Genomic DNA, 24,648 nt, shown 5'->3' on the forward strand with positions numbered 1-24,648 from the left:
CTAAAGCTATGTCCTGGGAGCCCACCCCCGTGATATAGTGGTTTCCTTGCCCACACCAATGTGGGCAGGGAAACCTGTGTTTGTTCTAACTTGGCTGGAGCCTTTTTTGTATTTCTTGCCAAGTGGGAGCAAACATAAAGCGTGCAGGAGCTTTGAAAATGCTCCTGCCTACTGGGAGTAGACTTTTAATAGGTTTCCCTGCCCACACTGAAGAGGATAGGGAAACAGATCGAAATATTGCTCATGCCGGGAGGCTCGAAGAGGGGAGCCACGAGCCCCCCTGTCCGTTTAACATATAGGCCCTGGGGGATAGGGTGCCCAGGGCCTAAAGAGGCATGGGGAGGGGACCATATATATATATATATATATATATATATATATATATATATATATATATATATATATATATATATATATATATATAGAGAGAGAGAGAGAGAGAGAGAGAGAGAGAGAGAGAGATAGAGAGAGAGAGAGAGAGAGAGAGAGAGAGAGACAGAGACAGAGACAGAGACAGAGACAGGGACAGAGACAGACAGACGAAACGCATTTCTGAAATAATTTTAAATTACCGGGTCGGGAGAGGCCCAACGCATTAAAGGAAGGTGAATACTCCTGTCTTGATGTACGTACTCTCTGTTGGACTAATCGGGAGTTTTTTGGATATATGTACATATATATGTATATATATAGATATGCACACACACACACACACATACATATTTTCACTGAAAAAATAAGGTTAAAGTGATGTTGTAGTTAGGTGATGAAATTAACATTTGAAAACCAAAAAAACACTGAAATTCACATGGTATACTTTACAGAGCTAATTGTAACATGCGCTGCTTATGACCTTATATATTACATCACTCATGATTTGTTAAATTAGATCATTGAGGATATCACTGACAACATCTCAAATTACATAATTTATGAAATCACTGATGACATCTCATATGGCATTATCTTGGATGCTGGTATTCACATTACTTCATGAGCTCTTAAATCATTTAAAAAAAAAGAATAGAATTCCTGTGTGGGCACGGGTGTGCATTTGTTTATTTATTGAGTTTTATATAGCGCTGGCTAGACCCAGAGGTATCAGAGCACTTTACATGGAGAACCACAAAGTTACAAAATGACATCAGTTAACAGGTTACATAAGTTAATAGTAAAACATTTAAAGAGCATAGGGGATGAGATAAATGGAGCGTAGAAGGGTAGGGTGAAAGGGTAGGGGTGAGAAACGACGGCGAGACGAAAGGAAATCTGCCCCAAGTCCGCTGGGTAGGTGACGGCCTAGGGGGAATCCACGGCCCATCTCCCCTTTAGATATCAGGTAGCTCCACCGGGCCAAGGCCAAAAAACAAGGTCTTCAGTTAAAAAGCAAAACATTTTAAAGAGCATAGGAAGACGAGAAAAGTGGAGCGTAGAAGGGTAGGGGGAAGGGAAAAAGGGGAGGGGGAGAAAACGACAGAGAGACGAAGGACAGTCTGCCCAAGGTCCGGCTGGGTAGGTGATGGTCGAGGGGAAATCCACAACCCAACTCCTCTTTAGCTAACAGGTAGCTCCACCGGGTATCGGTCAGCTAGATAGGTCTCAACAGTCGGAGGAAGATCCCAAAGTTAAAGTCATGGTGGGTGAGCCAGGGGGGGAGGGTGGTGGGAGAGCACCCCTTGCCTCGCTAGAGTAAGCTTGAAGTGCCAGTCCAGGGAGTCCGGTGTGGGTGGAGGGGTTTCAAGGGTGAAGAATAGAAGGTAGGAGCCTAGGTGTTTAGTCCATTTGTGTGGGGGCCATGACGAGGTTGGGCACCCAGCTAGTTTGAGATCCCTCAATCGCTGCATCTTGAAGATTGTGGCTCCCACGGCCGCCATGTTGGAGTCAGGCATCCCCTTCCGCTGCCCCGGAGTGGAGGCTCGTGATAGACAGATTACTTGTAGAGTGGCCCAGGCTGTCGTGGTTCGTGCCGTGTATGGGAGGTACTAGAGGTTGAGTTTAGTTGGGGGGGTGAGGGGAGGACAGGAAATAGCATACTCCCTAGAGGTATGTGTGGTTGTGCATGTTGAAACTTATAAGGTGCACCAGTAAAGTTTGGGGGGCAAGTAGTACTCCATGTTAAATAAGATAAAGGAAGAGCACACTTAATGTGGATTGCAGAGGTATGTTCAAAGTAGATTGTGGCTTAAAGCCAAAGCTTGTTGCGAAACATCAGTGAGAAAAGCCAAAGCTTCTGGTGACAATATATTATCCACCAGTGGATGTCAAAGCACTTATCCATGTAAAATAGTTGTAATACACTGCTATCAACAAATTCCATGTAACATGGACGCTTATAAGGTGTGTAAATATATTTCCAGACCTTTTCTGAAGATTTTGAGACACTGCAGATTGTTGAATAATGTAGAACTTGGGGTGTGCTCATCTCAGGAAAGTATACAGTGCATTTTGGGAAACTACGGAGGGTTGCACATATGGCCTGGCAGAAGATGCCTTATCAGTGGTAAATTCATACCTATCAACCATTTCCCTTAAAGTTGTAGGTTATGTGAAGTTTGTAAGGGGGTGATCATGCTAAGGTGACTAGTGAACAAACTCTTTTTTGGAGAGTATTGAAGGTTTAAAAAAGGGGTGACCCCAATAAAGTCTGTGGTAGCATTTGTTTGTTATGGGGGTGAATACCAGTAGAAAGAGGGTGCCATCCACCAAATGTGGGTGGTTTGGCAGATATGCTGTGTGTCTAGCATGTGGTCAAACTTTATCACATGCTTGGTGGTAAGAAATTGGACACAGGTATAGCATGTGGAATTACGTCTAGTCTACAAACTCTATAGGACGCTGTCAAAATGACTGGATGAGGTAATAAAGGATGTCATCAATGATGTCATTTGGAATGTAAGTGATGTCATCATTTATGTAATTTAACATGACATGAGTGAGTAGTATATGAGGTCAAAAACAGACTATCGAAGGATGCAGTTTATAGTTAGCTCAGTAAACTATAACTTGTGATTGTTATTGTTTTTTAAACATTAGTTTATATCTCATTTCAACATCTAACTGTAATATCCTTTTAACATTTTGGGTTTTTTCCAGTGATTTTTTTTAACACAATCTAAGATCTTATTACCACACTTTTCTATAACTTCACTTGAGCCTTTGTTTTTTTCAGCGAAATTCAGTTTTTATTGTCACATTCAAACTTGAGAATATATCTAACCCATCTCAGGCAACCTGAGGCTAAAGCCCTCACGGAAACAGACTGGTGGCGCACAGCCTTTCGCCTTTGGCCATGCACAGTGGAGGGTTGTCCTCTAGCCAGGCCCTGTGCCTATACCACTCACTGGCAGCCAACCCCCTCATTCCTTGTGGCCATCTTTACACCCTTTTCCTCGCTGTCCTACTTACAACCAATGTCATAAATGTACCATGCATGTGACCATTTAAAAAAATTTACCTGAGTTCCTACCGACTTAATATTGCGCTTAGAATTTGCAGTATTCAACACAATCACGTTCAGCTAGTTATTGGAGACCAGTGCTATTGTGGAGGGTTAACAGCCTATACTTTTCATTTCTTCGGTTTGGTCCTTACCCAATCCCCTGATTAGTTTTAGTTAACTGATAGATCATATTAAAATGTTTATTACCACAGACCAGCTTACAACCTACTAGAAGTAAGCCTATCATACATCTTTACTTTTTTGCTACTCTTTTTCACGCGCACAACCATATTAACTGACCCTGTTGCTACCAGATATGTGTAATTTTATTTACTCCAGTATTGGAACTTTCATAGATTCCCATAGCTTGTATCATTCCCCGTCGTCGGAATGGGAGTCTCGGTAAACAAAATAACATAGCAGTAGGTACAAAAGAGAAAGAAAAAGGCCTCGGCCTCATTACCTTTTGTAGCATATCCACCTCTGTTTGTATAAGAGGCCAAAATAAAGCAACAGCCAATCAGATTAGCCTCACCCCACAGAACCCTCCTGAGAGAACCTCAGAGCCTCAGATTTTCTCCTGCACATTGTGCTAAGGGAGTCTCCTTTGAGCTCTGCTCACTTCAACTCTAGTTGACTACTTTTTTCAACATTTTTTCTTCAGAATTGTTTGTTATTTCATTCAGAAATGTCTGACAAGGAGAAGAAAGCCCTTTTCAAGGCTTGTTCCACCTGTGGCAAGAAGAGGCTGTATGTGGAGGACAGGCATAAGGACTGCATTTATTGCCTGTACCCTGATCACAAGGCAACGGACTGCAAGATCTGCCACACCTGCTCTACGAAGACCCTCCGGGACCGTGAGGGTCGCCTCCTCACTTGGCTCCAGAAGCTGAAGTCGAGGAAGGAAACTGTCAAGTGACAGTGAGGACTCATCATCTGGCACCTCATCTCGAAGGTCAGTGAAAAGGGGTAGGGCCTACCCTTCACCATACTCAGAACGTCCTGTTAAGGCCTCAAAAAGACCCCACGTGAGTCTCAGAGCCAGAGTCCTAGCAAATTTCCTCACCATGGTGCAAAGGAGAGGGAAGTACTATCTGCAGCTGCAGCAGTGATGGAGTCTGCTAAAACTTTTAAAAAGCCCTCTTCTCTAACATCTGAGAAGTCAGAGAAAGATTCCAGATCATCGACGACGCTGCAGAAGACTCCGACGACTTCAAAATCCCAGGTGAAAAAAGTTACACCGTCGACGAGCTCGTCGACGGTACCTTCTAGCCACATATCGATGTCAGTGTCGACGGGAGCGGCGATGACGGTTACGGCGACGACGACGAGAGTGTCGACGAGGGTGCCAACGATGGTAGCGGCGATGACAGTGTCGTCAACGAGAGCAATTACGACGATGACGACGACGGCAGGAGTGTCGACGGTCTCGTCGACGGCAGTGTCGACGACGCCCATCTCTTTGTCGACGATTCAACCATCGACGGTGGATCTTCCGTCGACGACCTCTTCGACGATGGTTTCTCTTACAACCCCATCGCCGACGGTACTGTCGACGACATCTTCGTCGACGGAGAGGATTACTATTTCCTTAAATAGGATAACGCCTGATATGACGTCTCCAAGGAGGGTTACCCCCTTGCCTCCCGCACTGTTACTCGAGGAAGAAGAGGACTCTGACGGGGATGATCAGGATTCTTTTGGCCATGCCCATAGCCCCTCACAATTATTGGTAAAATGCCAGGACACTGAATCTGAGGGTGAATACACTCATGAGTGCTCATACCAGCAATCCTATCGTCGTCAGGACAGCGCAGGCCAGGAGATGGTTTCAGTCCCTTCTTCCCTCCTGGCAGATCTCCAGGGCATGTTGCAGGATTATAGGAAGAGGTTTTCTCAAGCTCCTCCTCCTCCATCTTCGACTTTCTCTGCAGTACATGCTGTGCCTACACCATCAGCTTCTGCCGTGTTTTCTCCGTGAGAACCATCCCAGATGGTTTCACAGCCGCAGGTATCCAGCCCAGGTATACCTCCAGTGGTCCAAGATGTTAAGATGATTCCTCGGACGAGGATCAGGACGATGGCAACAGGTCTAACCAGTGTTTAGAGTGGGAGGATTATGTGATCCCGGATCCAGCTTCACCTACTCCAGATCCAGTGGATTCTCCCCCGGTAGACATTGGTGGATTTCACAAACTGATGGAAAGAGCCTCCAGTAGATTCAAACTTCCTATGCCTTCAGTTCAAACGGAATGCTTCCTTTATGATTTTAAGGAGCCCTACAGGAAAGTGGTCCATTCCATCCCCATTGTCAGCCATGTCTGGGAGGACGGTTTGAAGGCAATGAAAAACCTGGCTACTGTTATTCCAGTTTTGCCACGCCTGGAGAAGAAGTACAAGGAGCCTGAGGATAGTCCAGTGTCCTTGATAGGTCAACCGAAGCTGGATTCGGTAATATCGCAGGTGGTGCAAAGAAAGTCACGCAATCCTTCTGCACCCCTGACAACTCCTCCCGATAAAGAAGGCAGGCACCTTGATAATGCGGGGAAAAGGTTTTCCTCTATGGCAAGTCTTTTGGTACGGGCAGCGAATGCGTTGGCGATCCTTGGTAGATACAATCGCCAAATGTGGTGCGACCTCTCACCATATTTGGACCAGCTCCCACAGGAGTCCAAGGCGGAGGCCAAGAAGATTCTACAGGAGGGAGAGGCTACATCTGAGGAAGTGATCGACTGCGCCATGGATATTGCCAAAGAGCTTTCCGTTCACTGGCGGGCGCAGCTGTTCTTCGTCGCCAAGGCTGGCTCCGGGCGACATGGTTCCGGCCTGAGGTCCAGAACAAAGTTCTGTACCTCCTGTTTGATGGTGAGGCATTATTTGGCAAACATATCGCCGATGCCCTCCAGAAGATAAAAAAGGATACGGAGACGGCAAGATCTCTAGGAAATCTTCAGTATCGGAAGGTTCCTTTCCGTGGGGCCAGGGGGAAGAGTACCACATCCTACAGAGGTTCGTACCAACAACAACGGTACTCTTCTTATCGTTCAACGTCTCAGTCGTATTGACCAATATACCAACAAAGACAAGGGCAGACCTCTTCTTTCTCTAGGCCCAACACTAGAGGAAAACAAAATCGCCAGGGATGTGACACCTCCAAGAGACAATAGCGGCGTTCTAGCTCTGCCTACTGTACCCACCTCCCTGTCAACACCTGTGGTAGGCAGGGTGTCTCAACACCTCCACAACTGGAAACGGATAACATCAGACCGTTGGGTGCTCAACATCATTCAAGATGGCCATACGCTGGAGTTTCTTCAAATGCCACCTTCCAAGTCCCCTGTCGCTATGCCTTCAAAACATCTGCGTCTCTTACAGCTCGAAGTTCATCAGATGCTCCTCAAGGGAGCAGCGGAGCCGGTTTCCCTGTCTCAGAGAGGGGAAGGTTTCTACTCCAGGTTTTTCCTGGTCAAGAAGGCGCTGGAGAAATGGCACCCCATTTTAGATCTCAGGGAGCTAAACACCTATCTCAGCAGTCAATCCTTTCGTATGGTCTCTCTCCAGGATATCTTACGTCTCCTCAACCCGGGAGATTTCATGGCCACTCTCGATCTCGAGGATGCGTATTTTCACATACCCATTCATCCAGCCCACAGGAGGTTTCTACGATTCACAGTAGGTAAGAGCCACTTCCAATTCAAAGTTTTACCCTTTGGATTTCGCTCTGCCCCAAGGATCTTTACCAAGGTGCTGGCACCGGTGGCAGCTTTCCTCAGGAGACAGTATTTTCAAATCTTCCCCTACCTAGACGACTGGTTGCTGAAGGCTCCGTCCAGGCGGACAGCGGAGGAGACAGGCATGTACGACTCTGTTCAGCAATCCGGGTCTGACTCTCAACAGGGAGAAGTCATCTCTCTGTCCGTCCAAGAAAGCACGATTCCTAGGGGCTCTCTTTGACACGTCTCTCAACAAGGCTTCTCCATCCTTCGAAAGGCAAGAGAAACTGAGGTCCTTGGCTCATCTGTTGAGAAAAAGAAAGTGTCTTTCAGTACGCCGTTACAAATCCCTTCTAGGAGTGATCTCTTCATGCATCCCTCTGATACCCCACTGCAGATTGAGGATGCGATCTCTTCAGGAGCAACTAGACATGCAATGGCAACAAGTACACGGCTCCTTCGACGACAAGGTGGTGATTACTGCGGCAATTAAAGAAGCAGCCTTGTGGTGGACAAAAGAAGAGAATTTATCCCAAGGTATATCCTTCATAAGCAATCCGGCTCCTCAAGTTGTACAACAGATGCCTCACTGGAAGGCTGGGGTGCGGTGCTTCAGGACTTACATGTAAGCGGGCATTGGTTGCCCCGGCACCACCTTCTTCACATCAACCTCCTGGAGCTCAGAGCGATTCGTCTTGCACTGTAAGCATTTCTTCCACGTTTGCAGGGTTCGGCGTTTCTTGTCAGCACGAACAACACCACAGCCATGCACTACATAAACAAGGAAGGGGGTACCAGATCTCTTCCGTTGTCGCAGGAGGCCCAAAAAATTTGGGAGAGGTCGATCCTACACAGAATATCTCTCAAGGCAGAACACCTACCAGGAGTGCTAAGCGAAAAGGCAGACAGGCTCAGCAGGCTTTCGTCAGTCAGCCACGAATGGGAACTAAACCAGATGGTCTGGGAGGACATATTCCACCGGTGGGGCAGACCCTCAATAGATCTCTTTGCTACCCCGGTGAACGGAAAATGCCAGTTTTACGCAAGCAAGCTACACCATAGCGGATCGCTGGGGAATGCGCTTTCGATAGCTTGGTCAAGAGCATTTGTGCACACCTTTCCCCCCATTCCGTTAATACCGAGAATACTCAGGAAGATCAAAACGGAGCCATGCAAGATGATCCTAATAGCCCCAGCTTGGCCCAGGCAGTTTTGGTTCACGGAGCTTCACCTCCTTTCTCTTGCCCCTCCACGTCCTCTACGGCCGATCCCGGATCTTCTCACGATGTCCCAGGGCCAGATCTGGCATCCGGAGAGATGAGAGATGTTCTCTCTCAGGCTAGAGCTCCTTCCACTAACAAGACTTACCGTTTAAAATGGAAACAATTTTGCATCCGTTGCCAACAGCAAGGTGAGGACCTTTTCTTGTCTCAACCACAGCAGGTTCTTCCTTATTTCCTGTCCTTGGTTAAGGCAGGTCTGGCTTATTCATCCATAAAGGTTCACTTGGCTGCAGTTTCTCGCTACAGACGCACTGCATCTGGGCCTTCTCTCTGGTCATCCAGAATTGTCAAACAATTTCTCAAAGGCCTATTTCGAGTCTTTCCTCCAGTGAGGCCTCCACCTCCCACATGGCATTTGAACTTGGTTCTCACCCAGCTGATGAAGCATCCCTTTGAACCGGTTCATCGGGCAGATTTGAAATTCCTCTCATGGAAATTGGCGCTCCTTCTTGCTCTCACTTCGGCAAGACGTATTGGAGAATTACAAGTTCTCACAATCCAGAAACCTTTCCTCCAATTCAAAAGAAATACAGTGATTCTAAGGACTAATGCAAAGTTCATACCAAAGGTGCCTTCGGACTTTCATTTAAATGAGCCGGTGATTCTCAAGGTTTTCTTTCCTCAGCCATCTACGCCGGCAGAAAGGGCACTTCATTCGCTGGACGTGCAGCGGTGCTTGAAATTTTAACTGGACCGTACTAAAGAATTTCGGAAATCTTCTCAATTGTTCATTGCTTTCAGTGCTCCCCGCAAAGGCTTACCCCTGTCCAAGCAGGGTATTGCTCAATGGATCTCCAGTGCTATACAGTTCTATCATTCTGCAGCGGACAAGCCTCTAGAGGGCAGAATTAGAGCACACTCGACAAGGTCGATGGCTTCCTCTACGGCTCTCTTTGCGGGGGGTCCAGATTAAAGACATCTGCAGGGCTGCAACTTGGAGCAGCACGCACACCTTCACAAGACATTATTGCCTGGAGACCTTGGCACAAGAAGACACGGCTGTAGGCCAGGCAGTCCTGAGGAACCTCTTCCATTGAGTGGTGAACTTTCCTTTCTTCCCTCCTTCCTTTCTTATTGTTAATTGCACATTTTGCTATGTGTTCTTCATGTGATTGCATTGTTGATTGATCTTTTACTTAAAAAAAATAAAAAAAGGAGAATAGAGGAAGAGATGTCACTAAGGGAGCAAAATGTGTTTCTGACTGCTAGCTACTCTGATACAAGCTATGGGAATCTATGAAAGTTCCAATACTGAAGTAAGAAAACAAGTTACACAACAGCTACGAAAATCTGAGGCTCTGAGGTTCTCTCAGGAGGGTTCTGTGGGGTGAGGCTAATCTGATTGGCTGTTGCTTTATTTTAGTCTCTTTTACAAAAAGAGGTGGATATGCTACAAAAGGTAATGAGGCCGAGGCCTTTTTCTTTCTCTTTTGTACCTACTGCTATGTTATTTTGTTTACCGAGACTCCCATTCCGACGACGGGGAATGATACAAGCTATGGGAATCTATGAAAGTTACCAATACTGGAGAACCAAAGTTAAAGGTATGTAACTTGTTTTCTTTGAGATTGAGTCTTGGATTTATGCCAGAATGTGGCAGTTTTTTTCTCTGCCCTTTCTGACAGACTTGATCATAATTATTTCCAAAACATATTTTGTATCTTTTTTTCTAGTCCTATCAGATCCTCCCAACTGCTTTCAGCCCCAGTGACTATCCAAGATGGATTCAGCTGAACAATCCACACACCTACTGAACATTCATGCAGTTATCTGATCACACAGGTTGTAATAACAGACCCAGCCACATGAGGTCAGGCAGAACGTTAGAGAAATGAGACCAGCAGACTACTCACCAAAGTATGCAGGACAGTAAAAAGGGTTGTTCTGCGACTATGAATAAAAAAAACAGGAAACCATAACTGGCAAGTTCAGTTAAGCTGGCAAAAGGACCTTGGTGCGCTGCTACTGTGAGTCGTGTATTTAATTTAACAAAATCAACCCTCAGTATATACACAAGATTACTGCGTGCACAGAGGCCAAAACGTTGACAACAGAGAGTGACTGGCATCTGGGTCACTCGGGACAGCGGTGCACGTTTGCAACATCATACAGAAGGCATTCACTTCCCAGCACGGCTGCTCTGTGTTTCACTACTGCTCAGGAAGAATACTGCTTTACACTGTGGGCACCTAATGAATGGCAAAACCGGTCCAGGTGCCTGGTTTTAAAGTACAGTTAAGATGTGATTTTTACTCTTCTTGGAAACTGGTTTACTTATTTGAAGGACATTTCTTCCCCTACATCTACAGTGAACAAGTGGGTGCTTGAGTGTTTCTCCAAATTTGCACTCTTATTCCAGCAAAATATAGGTATAAAAATTTGGTGTGACGAGCAATTGGAAAGGTTTGTGAAAACCCACAAATAACGATTTAGTGGGTGTTCTTTTCATTTCCAATGGCCATGTCCCCCTCTCCCTGTAACACTCATGTTCCCTCTTCTAATACTTAACTTACAACTGCTAAATATCTGCCATAGTACGAAATTTTCTACAACCTAAATTCCATCTTAAATTCCATCTGCAGATCCTAATTCTGTGACTCAGAGTTTGCCATATTTGCCCACAAGTGTCCCTTTCTGGATGGTTAATTTGAACATAGACGCACAAAGAATGTGAACTGAGCCATAGTCGACCCACAGTGTCCTGAGTTCAGTGCTATTTACAGTGCTTTGGAATTGCAAAAATGTGGTAGCAACAGCTATATTATAAATGTGATAATTGCACTTCCATGCGTGTGCTATGTGTGCTGTGCCTGTATTTTGGCTCAAAACCTCAAGCTAAACAACTGGTGTGCATCGAGTGGTTGGGGATTTTTAGCTTGCATCTCATAGAATAGGCACATACGATTGGCAAAGTGAGAGCTTTAATTTTGACTGAAAAATGCCAAACTATTATTTGAAAACATCATTAGAATGAATGAGAAGGTGTAAACTGCTAACTTTTTCACCGTTTTTCTTTTCAGGAAGAAACATCTTTACTAGCCTTTCCATGTGTGAACCCCTTAGTGGCTCAACTTATGTTATATAAAAGTCCTTCACTGCAGTGGCTTCTGTCAGCGTCATTTGACCAGCTACAGGAACGAATGCCTGAGATTCCAGAAAAGATTTTGAAGGTGTGTGTCTCTCTGTAAACATATATGCATATTTTTCTGCTTTACATTTAAAACCATTAGCTCCCCCTCGCAGGAAAACCTACTCTGGCAAGAAACTATGGGGCAGATTTATAAGGCCCTTGCGCCTCATTTACGCTGCCGTTGCGTCACTTTTGTGACGCAGCGGCGGCGCAAATCCTGCGCCATGGTGCGGGGTATTTACAACGTGACGCATCTGGGAGATGCGTCATGTTGTAAAGCCCTGCGCCACATATAGGCGTTCTGGCGCAGGGGGGGCCTTCCGGTGCAGGAACGCCTCCTAAAAGTGGCTGAGTGAAATCTACAGGATTTCACTCAGTCACTTTTATGGCCATGCTGCGTCAAAACCCTGCACCTGCTTGAAGCAGGCGTAAGGATTGACACAGCATGTTAGGGATAGGGCACCCCCGAGCCTTGCTGGAGCTGCGTCGCGCTTGTGACGCAACTCCAGCAATGCGCCGCCTTTCCGACGGGGGATGCGTCACGCATCTGCCCATCCGAGCGCTACGGTGCGCCGCATTGTAAATGCGGCGCATCAGTGGTGGCGCACGGGTGGGCAGATGCGTCGCAACTCTTCTGGCGCATCTCTGCTGATTAGCAGAGATGCGCCAGCAGTCATTAATCTGCCCCAAAGTACCCAGATAGAAAATCGATTTTAGAGACGTTCTCACCAGCATCTTGAAAGCTCTCCAAGCACGACAGTTATGGGACTTGTCCCGCTTTTGCAGTGTGTAGGAGAGTAGGGTCTGCAATCCTATGATCACCCAGATTTTTTGCTTTTGCTTCATTGGTTTACGACTTTCCCTGGCTGTGGGCCTGCCAATCAGACCCACAGCCTAGCTGTTCTCTCTCGAAATTAACACACATGTACATTAGGTGCATCCACTAATTGGAACTGGGCCGCCTTGTCAGTCCCTGTCTCAGCATACCACAGGTATCCAGGGCATCGGTGTACCCAGGGCCTACCAGGGGCTGCAGCATGTATTATGCCACCCCTGGATGGCCGCCCATATCTGACACAACTGGCTGCACGACAGCTGGGGCAAGGTGGTGTAATCACCCGTTGCTGTAGGTGTAGTATTCCTATACCTAACCCTAAAATGGACACATGGATTCCTGTCAGTCACTCCTATGGCAGGCCTTAACAATCCTGAAGGCAGAGTGCTGGGAATCATGTGAGATGGTGCTCTGGCGCGAGCTGAGCCCGTCGACGGCTTGCGGAACCAAGTCCTAAATAGCCGTTCCATGGTGACGCGGGCCAACTACCTTAAAGTGCATTATAATCCTCGCGGTTATTTGCTAACTTTGGCATCGCATCACCCAAACATGTCGAGTAAGGTGTCATACGAATTGGAATACGACCCCCTCGCCAGTTCTGGCGACGGGGTTAGCATTCCACCCTTCTAGAGGGACACGACATGGAAGTAACCTTGAACCCCGGTTAAAGTTGACTCAAGCCTCAGCATCACAAAATGGATGCTGCCACCAGACACAAGTCTGACCTCCTGCTGCTGGGAGACCTTCCAGCGAGGGGAGCTTGGACAAAGGGTTTCCTGTCGAGGGCGGTGTTAGCACCATCCCAGACAGGGTTTGTGTATCCCAGGTAGGCAGGGCTGAAAGGAAGGTGATTGCAAGTGGCACCCCGGTGCTCACTGTGCATAGCCCGGCTCAAACCAGTTTCGGGGGCACACCAGCCCCTGAGCTGGGGCGAAGCCGGACAAAGGATAGGGGTGTAACCACCCCCCTCCTGGTCCCACCCATAGGTAGGACCTAGTCAAGGGCCAGCCCCTTTTTCCTAGAATAAAGGTGGGAGCGGGTCCCCTTCCCAAATTGGATAATTCTGAATCTTGAACTACTTTCCCCGAAAGGAACTCTTGACTTTTCTGAAGACTCTCCCTTGTGGCTAAGGAGTAGCCACCCTGCACCAGCAGGCACCAACTAAGCGCTTGCGGTTTGCTGTACGTCTCTCCTACGGATCAAGACTGCCCAGCTCGACGAGACCCGGGTTCCCTGCCATCTCTGACCTCTACCTACATCGTCAGCCCAGCTGAGATTCGTAGGTGTGACGAGACCTGCGGGACCGGCCATCTTCAGAACCTGCACGACGCTTATCTAACACACCCACCGAGGGACCCTCGAGTGAGTGTACCTAGGGTTTGAGAAGCCCTAACCCTGAGCGGCTCCAGCACCGAAGTCCGCCTCCCCAGCATCCCCGAGATCTGCGTGGGGGCCCTTCTGCTCCTTGCTGTTCACCGCGTTGTCCGACCACTCGCCGACCGGCTTGTGGCCCTCTTCACGACGCACCACGATAGGTTGTTTTTCATCACTGGTCTGGTTGCTCCAGACTGGCCCTTGCTCCCCTTCAACGGAGGAGTACCTCGGACCCTCCTGGTCCACTCCAGACGCCATCTTGACTCCCCCGCATGGGTTTGCCACTGCCAAGACCTGCTGCCCCACTCCTGGGCCCAGCATCATCGACAGCAGACCCCTTCGTGGGACAGCTTGCCCTCCATCCTGGTCGCCGCCGCGCCTCCTGGTCCGAGGAACAGCCGAGTCCGACGTCATCCACCCACCTGGTCGAGGTGACTTCAGCCAGTACCTTCCTGGTACCCACACGATCGCTGGCTAGCGGTTGAGAACTGAGTCCCCTCTGCTTTCAGGTTTCCTTCAACACCGATCCAGGCTTGGATCTCGCTGAAACATCGACACTGGTCGCCTGCCAGCAACTTCTTCTTTCAGGCTCCTGAGACTACAACGAGGACTCCCGACATCTTGCCGAACCTCACGCAGCCGCAGCCTCTGGGCTAGGTAACTCGAGCATTTCGGTGCTCCATCGCAGGTTCGCTCTACAAGTGTCCAGTTCCTTTTTCGTTTAGTCCCACTGATCGGATCACTCCGGAATCAGTAACTCCAGACTCTAACCACTCGCATTTCACTGTTAGCGTAGATGGTTTCTCGTGCCCTTCGGGCATTTGTGTAAATTGTGCAACTGAAGTATTTTCTAAGAGTTTTGTAGTGTGCTTAGCTCCCTGACTCATAAAGAGCCAGGGTAGTCTTGTTATAAATAAATATCCTTTATTTTCATAACAACTTGTGTGGTGTCCTTTCACTTGACGTTCAAGGGGTATATGTGATGGTAAACAGCTGCCTTAACACGCCCTCTAGAGTTTAGCCTAAAGACTGCTCGTATCCACGCTACTAGGATAGCTGGTCTAAAAGGTTGACTTACAACCAATCATCAATAAGGGTCGTTTGGAATGATACACAGTGATCACTAGAATAGTGAACACTACATATCAGGCCAACTTCTCACATTGGTGGCAGCGGTGGGATTTGAGCTTGCTGTTGTTTTACCACACACGTATCCTAAGAATATCAAAGTGAAAGATCACATAAGTACCCAGGTACATATAACTTAACTTAGAATACTCTGAGTTCTACTGAACCAGCTGTTGTAGTGTAACAGGGCTTAGCACACCCTGACTACAACTCTTAGCAAGGGATCAGTAGGTAAACAAATAGTGTAGGTAGGTGCATCACTTACACCTCACTAGAAGCATGTCGGTCCACGGAGAGTCTGCGGAGACTCCCTTAGTGGTCAGTGACCCTCCACAGGTCGTGTCACGATATGCAGCTCTTAGCTTCAAGGAGATGAGACAACTGTGTGCCTCCAGGAAGCTAAACCAGGGTTCTAACCCTACCATCGCATTTCTGATAGGTCTCTTAGAGACGTACGATGCCAGGAGGTCCTCTAACACAGGTCCCCCCAATGCTGATGGGAACATGCCTCCCTTAGAGAGAACCCTTGGTGACCCAGACCTCGACCTCCATACAGAGGAGGAAGACGAGGAGGAGTTATCAGGAGACGAGGCAAACAAAGGTCCAGTGGTAGTCGGCAGGCTTACGAGGACCAACTTAAGCAGGCATGAGAATGGAACTGGGGGAGCCCCGAGCCCACGCTCAAGCAGGCCTAACATTGGGAACGGACGAGCTAGGTCTCTCTCCAGAGGCTCTAACAGATCTGTTCGAACACATGTCTCTCAGGCATCTTCTCAGAGAGGAATGACGTCCCCTCAGAGAAGGGAGCATGAAGCGAAGATGAGGGAAGTCAATCTGAGGATCGAGCGGGAAGAACTTGCCCTCGCCAAAGAAAGACTTGCCTTAGCCCGAGAGCAGAAATTAAGTGGGTTAGATCCCACTGGTGGCAGCATTCTCATTAGAGAGAAAGACAGGGGTATAGACACTAGACACCTGAGTAAAATAGTGCCCCCCTTTAAGCAAGGGGACGACATCCACAAGTGGATAACTGCTTTGGAGAGGGCCTGCACTGTCCAGTGCGTCCCCCAAAGTCAGTGGGCAGCTATACTGTGGCTCTCCTTTGAAGGTAAAGGTCGAGACAAGCTCCTCACTACTAGAGCTGAGGATGCAAACAACTACCAAGTCCTGAAGAATACACTGATTGATGGGTTTGGCTTAACCACTGAGCAGTACCGGGTGCTGTTCAGGGACACCCAGAAAATTCAGTCTCAGGATTGGACTGACTTTGTCGATTGTGCCACTAAGGCTTTGGAGGGCTGGTTGCTGGGTAGCAAGGTTACTGATTACACAGAATTGTACAATCTTATCATGAGAGAACAGATTTTAAACAACTGTCAGAACCAATTGTTGCATCAGCACCTTGTCGACTCGGATCTGACCTCTCCCCAAGAATTGGGAAAGAAGGCAGACAGATGGGTCAGAACAAGGGTCAAGCAGAACCAGACTCAGAACCAGGGTGGTCAGAAGAAAGCAGACCAAAAGGGTAGTAACAAGAACGAACAAAATGACCAGAAGTCTTCGACAGGTCCCCAACAAACCAAAGAGGGTGGGGGTCAGGCTTCACAGAAGAAGAAGACTCAAGAAGGCCAGTCAAAAAGGTGGTGCCAATACTGTAAAAGTAAGACTCACTGGTTTAGTGAGTGCACCAAGAAAGGAGGGCAAACTCCTGCCACTGCAGCCCCTAAGGCACCTGCACCCCCTAGTACAGTCAGCTGGGGTAGTGTGCCTCCCAAGGCATTAGTTGGGTTAACCTTGGGAACAGAGGGGAGTGACGACTTAGTCAGCACGCTCACTCAGGCCGTCCTTGTCTGTACAGGGGATATGGATATGTCCCCTGATGCCAGTCCCAATACTTTGGGCAAATACAGACAGACACCTTTGATCAATGGAAAAGTGGCTCAGGCCTACAGGGACACTTGTGCCAGTGTCACCATGGTGACGCCTAACTTTGTGGACCCTGGACAGATCATGCTAGGTACCGATTACCTAGTGACCAATGCCAGCAATGTCACTACCAATCACAGTATGGCAGTTGTTGATTTCTCCTGGGGCGGGGTAAGTGGCCCGAAAAAGGTTGTGGTTAGTTCAGACCTCCCCGTAGAATGTCTGTTGGGCAATGATTTGGAAACGTCACAATGGTCAGAAGTGGAGCAGAGGACTCACATGGAAATGTTAGGCTTGCCAGCACATGTCCTTGCTGTGACCAGGTCACAGGCCAAAAGATGCCCCACTGAACAGGTGCTGGATCCTGGAAGAACGGACCAGACACCTTCCAAGAAAAGGAGCAGTAAGGGTAAGGCTTCGCCTTCCCCCTTGCCCCAGGTCGTGGATCAAGTCTCTGAGGAGGCTGACCTTAAAGAACTGAGGGAAACTGAGCCGAAAGAGCTTGAACCTGGTCAGGTTGAGTTTCTGGGCTCAGGGGGACCCTCCAGGGAAGACCTGGGGAAGGCACAGTTAGACTGCCCCTCACTTGAACCCCTCAGACAGCAGGCTGCTGCTGAGGCTGCAGGGAACGCCACAGGTACCCACAAAGTGTACTGGGACGATGGACTCCTGTACTCCGAGGCAAGAGACCCCAAACCTGGCGCGGCCAGGAGGCTGGTCATCCCCTTGTCTCTGAGAGGTTTCCTTCTTACCTTGGCCCACGAGATTCCCCTTGCAGGTCACTTAGGCCAGAATAAGACTTGGGACAGAATTGTTCCACACTTTCACTGGCCCCACATGTCCGAAGATACGAAGGAGTTTTGCCGCTCCTGTGTCACTTGCCAAGCCAGTGGTAAGTCAGGTGGCACGACAAAGGCCCCCCTCATACCACTACCGGTGGTGGGGGTGCCCTTTGAACGAGTGGGGATCGACATTGTCGGACCAATGGAACCCCAGACAGCATCAGGGCACAAGTTTATACTGGTGGTGGTGGACCACGCCACCAGGTATCCTGAAGCTATTCCCCTTAGGACCACTACAGCCCCTGTGGTGGCACGGGCCCTAGTTGGAGTGTTCTCCAGAGTGGGCTTCCCTAAGGAGGTTGTCTCAGACAGAGGTGCAAACTTCATGTCGGGATATCTGACTGCAATGTGGAAGGAGTGCGGTGTCAACTACAAGTTCACCACACCCTATCACCCGCAATGCAATGGGCTTGTTGAGAGATTCAACAGGACCCTAAAAGGGATGATTCACGGACTACCTGAAAAGCTTCGGCGGAGATGGGATGTCCTGATACCCTGCCTCCTGTTCGCCTACAGAGAGGTCCCGCAGAAGGGGGTTGGCTACAGCCCTTTTGAGCTTCTGTTCGGACATCCTGTAAGGGGACCCCTTTGTTTGGTAAAGGAAGGATGGGAGAGACCTCTCAGAAAGCCGGCATCAAACATTGTGGACTATGTGCTCGGCCTCCGCTCGGTGATGGCGGAGTACATGGAAAAGGCATCTAAAAACCTTGAGGCGAGCCAAGAATTACAGAAAGCTTGGCACGACCAAAAGGCTGTCCTGACTGTGTACCAGCCTGGACAGAAGGTGTGGGTGCTGGAGCCAGTGGCCCCAGCAGCACTCAGGGACAAATGGTCTGGGCCCCACACGATCATTGAGCAAAAGGGAGAGGTCACCTACTTGGTAGACCTGGGAACTCCCCGGAGCCCCCAGCGGGTGCTCCATGTAAACAGGCTCAAGGCATATGTCGACAGGGAGGGCATGGGCTTGCTCATGGCCACAGATGAGGGACAGGAGGAGGAGAGTGACCCTCTCCCGGACCTGCTCTCTCAGAACGCTGACGATGGGTCAGTAGATGGTGTTGTCTTTTGCGGCAGCCTCTCTGGACATCAACAAAAGGATTGTAAACAGGTTCTTCAATCCTTTCGACATATGTTCTCTCTGACACCCAGTCAGACCAATTGGTGTACCCATGAGGTCGACACTGGGGACAGTCTGCCCGTAAAGAGTAAAATCTATCGACAGCCTGATCATGTCAGAGACTGCATCAAGACAGAGGTGCAGAAAATGTTGGAGCTGGGAGTCATTGAGCCCTCGGACAGCCCCTGGGCTAGTCCCGTAGTTCTCGTGCCGAAACCTCACACCCAGGGCGGTAAGAAAGAGATGAGGTTTTGCGTGGACTACAGAGGCCTCAATGCAGTCACTAAGACTGACGCCCACCCAATACCAAGAGCAGACGAACTTATAGACCGGTTGGCTTCGGCCAACTACTTAAGTACGTTTGACCTGACAGCTGGGTATTGGCAAATCAGGTTAGCTGAGGAGGCCAAACCCAAAACAGCATTTTCTACCCCGGGTGGGCATTATCAGTTCGTGGTAATGCCCTTTGGTTTGAAAAATGCACCTGCCACCTTCCAAAGGCTGGTGAATCGAGTTCTCACTGGGTTGGACGACTTCTGTGCGGCGTATCTGGACGATATCGCTGTCTTTAGCTCCACCTGGGAGGATCACCTGGTCCACCTGAGGAAAGTGTTAGAGGCCCTGCAAAAGGCAGGCCTCACTATCAAGGCCACTAAGTGCCAGATAGGGCAGACACAGGTTGTATACCTGGGCCACCTTGTAGGTGGAGGCCAGGTTCAGCCATTGGAGAGCAAAATACAGGCCATCCAGGACTGGGCTCCTCCAACCACCCAGACTCAGGTTCGAGCTTTCTTGGGCCTGACTGGTTATTACCGGAAATTTGTCAGAAATTATGGATCCATTGTGACCCCGCTAAACGATCTGACAAGTAAAAAGATGCCAAAAAAAGTTCAGTGGACAGCAAGCTGTCAGAAGGCATTCGATGACCTAAAGCAGGCCATGTGCACAGCACCTATCCTAAAGAGTCCAGACTACTCCAAACCATTCATTGTCCAAACAGTCGCTTCGGAGTTGGGTGTGGGAGCTGTTCTATCTCAGCTGAATTTTGATGGTCATGACCAGCCCATAGCTTTTATTAGCAGGAGGCTGACCCCCAGAGAGAAGAATTGGTCAGCTATTGAGAGGGAGGCCTTTGCTGTGGTTTGGGCCCTGAAGAAGTTGAGGCCATACTTGTTTGGCACTCACTTCAAGATTCAGACCGACCATAAGCCCCTCTTGTGGCTAAATCAAATGAAGGGTGAAAACCCCAAACTACTTAGGTGGTCCATTTCCCTACAGGGGATGGACTTCACAGTGGAGCATAGACCTGGCACTGCTCATGGCAATGCAGATGGGCTCTCCAGGTATTTCCACTTAGAGCAAGAAGACTCACCTGGTCAAGGTTAGCTTATTGTCCCAAAGTTTGGGGGGGGTCATGTAGGAGAGTAGGGTCTGCAATCCTATGATCACCCAGATTTTTTGCTTTTGCTTCATTGGTTTACAACTTTCCCTGGCTGTGGGCCTGCCAATCAGACCCACAGCCTAGCTGTTCTCTCTCGAAATTAACACACATGTACATTAGGTGCATCCACTAATTGGAACTGGGCCGCCTTGTCAGTCCCTGTCTCAGCATACCACAGGTATCCAGGGCATCGGTGTACCCAGGGCCTACCAGGGGCTGCAGCATGTATTATGCCACCCCTGGATGGCCGCCCAAATCTGACACAACTGGCTGCACGACAGCTGGGGCAAGGTGGTGTAATCACCCGTTGCTGTAGGTGTAGTATTCCTATACCTAACCCTAAAATGGACACATGGATTCCTGTCAGTCACTCCTATGGCAGGCCTTAACAATCCTGAAGGCAGAGTGCTGGGAATCATGTGAGATGGTGCTCTGGCGCGAGCTGAGCCCGTCGACGGCTTGCGGAACCAAGTCCTAAATAGCCGTTCCATGGTGACGCGGGCCAACTACCTTAAAGTGCATTATAATCCTCGCGGTTATTTGCTAACTTTGGCATCGCATCACCCAAACATGTCGAGTAAGGTGTCATACGAATTGGAATACGACCCCCTCGCCAGTTCTGGCGACGGGGTTAGCATTCCACCCTTCTAGAGGGACACGACATGGAAGTAACCTTGAACCCCGGTTAAAGTTGACTCAAGCCTCAGCATCACAAAATGGATGCTGCCACCAGACACAAGTCTGACCTCCTGCTGCTGGGAGACCTTCCAGCGAGGGGAGCTTGGACAAAGGGTTTCCTGTCGAGGGCGGTGTTAGCACCATCCCAGACAGGGTTTGTGTATCCCAGGTAGGCAGGGCTGAAAGGAAGGTGATTGCAAGTGGCACCCCGGTGCTCACTGTGCATAGCCCGGCTCAAACCAGTTTCGGGGGCACACCAGCCCCTGAGCTAGGGCGAAGCCGGACAAAGGATAGGGGTGTAACCACCCCCCTCCTGGTCCCACCCATAGGTAGGACCTAGTCACGGGCCAGCCCCTTTTTCCTAGAATAAAGGTGGGAACGGGTCCCCTTCCCAAATTGGATAATTCTGAATCTTGAACTACTTTCCCCGAAAGGAACTCTTGACTTTTCTGAAGACTCTCCCTTGTGGCTAAGGAGTAGCCACCCTGCACCAGCAGGCACCAACTAAGCGCTTGCGGTTTGCTGTACGTCTCTCCTACGGATCAAGACTGCCCAGCTCGACGAGACCCGGGTTCCCTGCCATCTCTGACCTCTACCTACATCGTCAGCCCAGCTGAGATTCGTAGGTGTGACGAGACCTGTGGGACCGGCCATCTTCAGAACCTGCACGACGCTTATCTAACACACCCACCGAGGGACCCTCGAGTGAGTGTACCTAGGGTTTGAGAAGCCCTAACCCTGAGCGGCTCCAGCACCGAAGTCCGCCTCCCCAGCATCCCCGAGATCTGCGTGGGGGCCCTTCTGCTCCTTGCTGTTCACCGCGTTGTCCGACCACTCGCCGACCGGCTTGTGGCCCTCTTCACGACGCACCACGATAGGTTGTTTTTCATCACTGGTCTGGTTGCTCCAGACTGGCCCTTGCTCCCCTTCAACGGAGGAGTACCTCGGACCCTCCTGGTCCACTCCAGACGCCATCTTGACTCCCCCGCGTGGGTTTGCCACTGCCAAGACCTGCTGCCCCACTCCTGGGCCCAGCATCATCGACAGCAGACCCCTTCGTGGGACAGCTCGCCCTCCATCCTGGTCGCCGCCGCGCCTCCTGGTCCGAGGAACAGCCGAGTCCGACGTCATCCACCCACCTGGTCGAGGTGACTTCAGCCAGTACCTTCCTGGTACCCACACGATCGCTGGCTAGCGGTTGAGAACTGAGTCCCCTCTGCTTTCAGGTTTCCTTCAACACCGATCCAGGCTTGGGTCTCGCTGAAACATCGACACTGGTCGCCTGCCAGCAACTTCTTCTTTCAGGCTCCTGAGACTACAACGAGGACTCCCGACATCTTGCCGAACCTCACGCAGCCGCAGCCTCTGGGCTAGGTAACTCGAGCATTTCGGTGCTCCATCGCAGGTTCGCTCTACAAGTGTCCAGTTCCTTTTTCGTTTAGTCCCACTGATCGGATCACTCCGGAATCAGTAACTCCAGACTCTAACCACTCGCATTTCAATGTTAGCGTAGATGGTTTCTCGTGCCCTTCGGGCATTTGTGTAAATTGTGCAACTGAAGTATTTTCTAAGAGTTTTGTAGTGTGCTTAGCTCCCTGACTCATAAAGAGCCAGGGTAGTCTTGTTATAAATAAATATCCTTTATTTTCATAACAACTTGTGTGGTGTCCTTTCACTTGACGTTCAAGGGGTATATGTGATGGTAAACAGCTGCCTTAACACGCCCTCTAGAGTTTAGCCTAAAGACTGCTCGTATCCACGCTACTAGGATAGCTGGTCTAAAAGGTTGACTTACAACCAATCATCAATAAGGGTCGTTTGGAATGATACACAGTGATCACTAGAATAGTGAGCTCCACATATCAGGCCAACTTCTCACACAGTGTTCAAAAAAGAAATCAATAGCTGCCAGTTATTTTTCTTGGAAAATAAAAGTAGGTTTTAAAGCTTGGATTACCATAAACACCTACAGAGTTCGGTAGGCAACCCTGGACAGTTGCTACTCAAAATCGATCAACACTCAGTTTATGTTCCAGCGTCTAGGAGCTTTTCCAACTTTGGACTACATGCCCAGGTGGTTGGGTGACACCACTGATTTAACTTGCAGGTGCTGTCATCAAGCACATGTATCTATAATGCATGTCATGTGTATTTGCCGCGCTCCTTTCTGACCACAAACTCTTGTTGTGGCCTTTTAATTTCCTAACTGCCCTAACAATTGAACAGACTTAAATAGTTATTGGTGCAATTAAATCAGGCTCCCTTCAGATCCCTGCCCCCCCAAAAAAATCTGCATATGTCTCCTGAAATCATAGCTATTTCCCTCACAGTGATGTTTAACACCATGTTCTCAACAGGGCACTTTCCAATGGAGTGGTAGACAGCCTCCATACTTCCGTTATTAAAGAAATCCAATCTGGATGCTAAGGAGATTCTCAACTATCGAGACTCCCTTTCCCTGCTAAAGTGATCGAGAAAGCTATTAACATTGAACTATCTGCTTTTATCAATGATAAAGCTATTCTAGATTCCTTCCAATTTGGATTTTGTGCTTATCATAACATAGGGTTGATCCTTATTACAGCTACGGAGGAGCTCAGGCAGACTTTAGACTGTGGGGGGGGGCGCTGCCCTGATCCTTTTTAGACTTATCAGCAGCTTTTGATACTGTTAATCATGAGCTGCCGCCGGTCCGTGTAGATTCCATCGGGATCAGGGAAAAGGCGCTCTCCCTGCTGGGTTCCTTTCTGTCCGAGCGGTCTCAGGAAGTTGTGTTAGGGAACTATCGAGCGCAACGCTTTTTAACCTTTATGTTGCACCCCTTGGCAGACTAGTAAAAGGTTATGGCTTTGCCCTTGTTGAGGTATTCAGGTCATTATGGTATGATTAGCGCAGTATATCTAATGACGGTATGCTTAGCCACGGTGCATTGGAAGGATCGAAATCCCCGTTACGTTTAGCATGACAAAAGGGCCGAGAACCAAACTGCCTCCATCTTGGATCGCGGCTCTTGCTTTTAGGAGTCACGTGGTCCTCTTACACACCATCTGCCTTTCCTTTTCACGGTAATAATTAGGAGACAGACAGAGTTGCTGAGAAGCAAGGTCACATCTGCTAAAAGGGAGTATCAAGCGAATTCCTCCAGACCTGGGACGAGAAGGGAGTCACCCTTCCGACCTTCTCTGTAAAGATAGTAACCCTTTGTATGTGTAACCGAAACTAGAAATAGGCATGAGCTCATTAGGGGCGCCAGGACTAGCTGGTACTTTTCCACATATAAGGTTTTGTATGCTGTGCTGATAAATGTATAAAAGTGTGTTACTGTCAAGGTGCCGGCAGTCTTCCTCGGCGCACCTGATGGGTGAGGATCGACGAGGCTCCTCTATATAGAGATCTATGATGATAATAAACGTTTGAACCTTCCACGTTGCCAACTGCTCCTTATTTAATGGATATTGCGGGTCAATGGTAAGTGTGGCCCTTGGAATAATTATTCGAACACAACAGTTGGCGACCACGAAGGGACCCCGTGACAGGGTCAACCCCCCCCCCGTATTCGGGTGGTGGGATTGGGGGCGTCCTGACCGGTCGACGGGAGAAGGAGCCTGAGGATTTCTCCCACCCTGCGCGACTTTTCGGTACGTCCCCTGCTGCTAGTCACCCTTCACCGGGGTCCTACGGGCTTAACCCAGAAAATGGACTAAGTTGGTCAGGAGGAGTTGGCAGCGGAGAATGAACATTCGTA

General features: G+C 49.0%; 1 protein-coding gene across 1 annotated transcript in view; it reads left to right on the forward strand.

The window, feature by feature from the left end:
• SHOC1 (shortage in chiasmata 1) overlaps positions 1–24,648 on the forward strand; it is a 1,571,389-nt gene that overhangs the window by 1,419,073 nt on the left and 127,668 nt on the right. The window contains exon 26 of the mRNA XM_085643056.1: positions 11,456–11,605. Within this exon, the coding sequence (XP_085499182.1) occupies positions 11,456–11,605 (150 nt within the window). The remainder of the gene's footprint in view (positions 1–11,455; positions 11,606–24,648) is intronic.

Source organism: Triturus cristatus, chromosome 2_2 (assembly GCF_964204655.1).
Source record: "Triturus cristatus chromosome 2_2, aTriCri1.1, whole genome shotgun sequence".
Taxonomy (NCBI): Eukaryota; Metazoa; Chordata; class Amphibia; order Caudata; family Salamandridae; genus Triturus; species Triturus cristatus.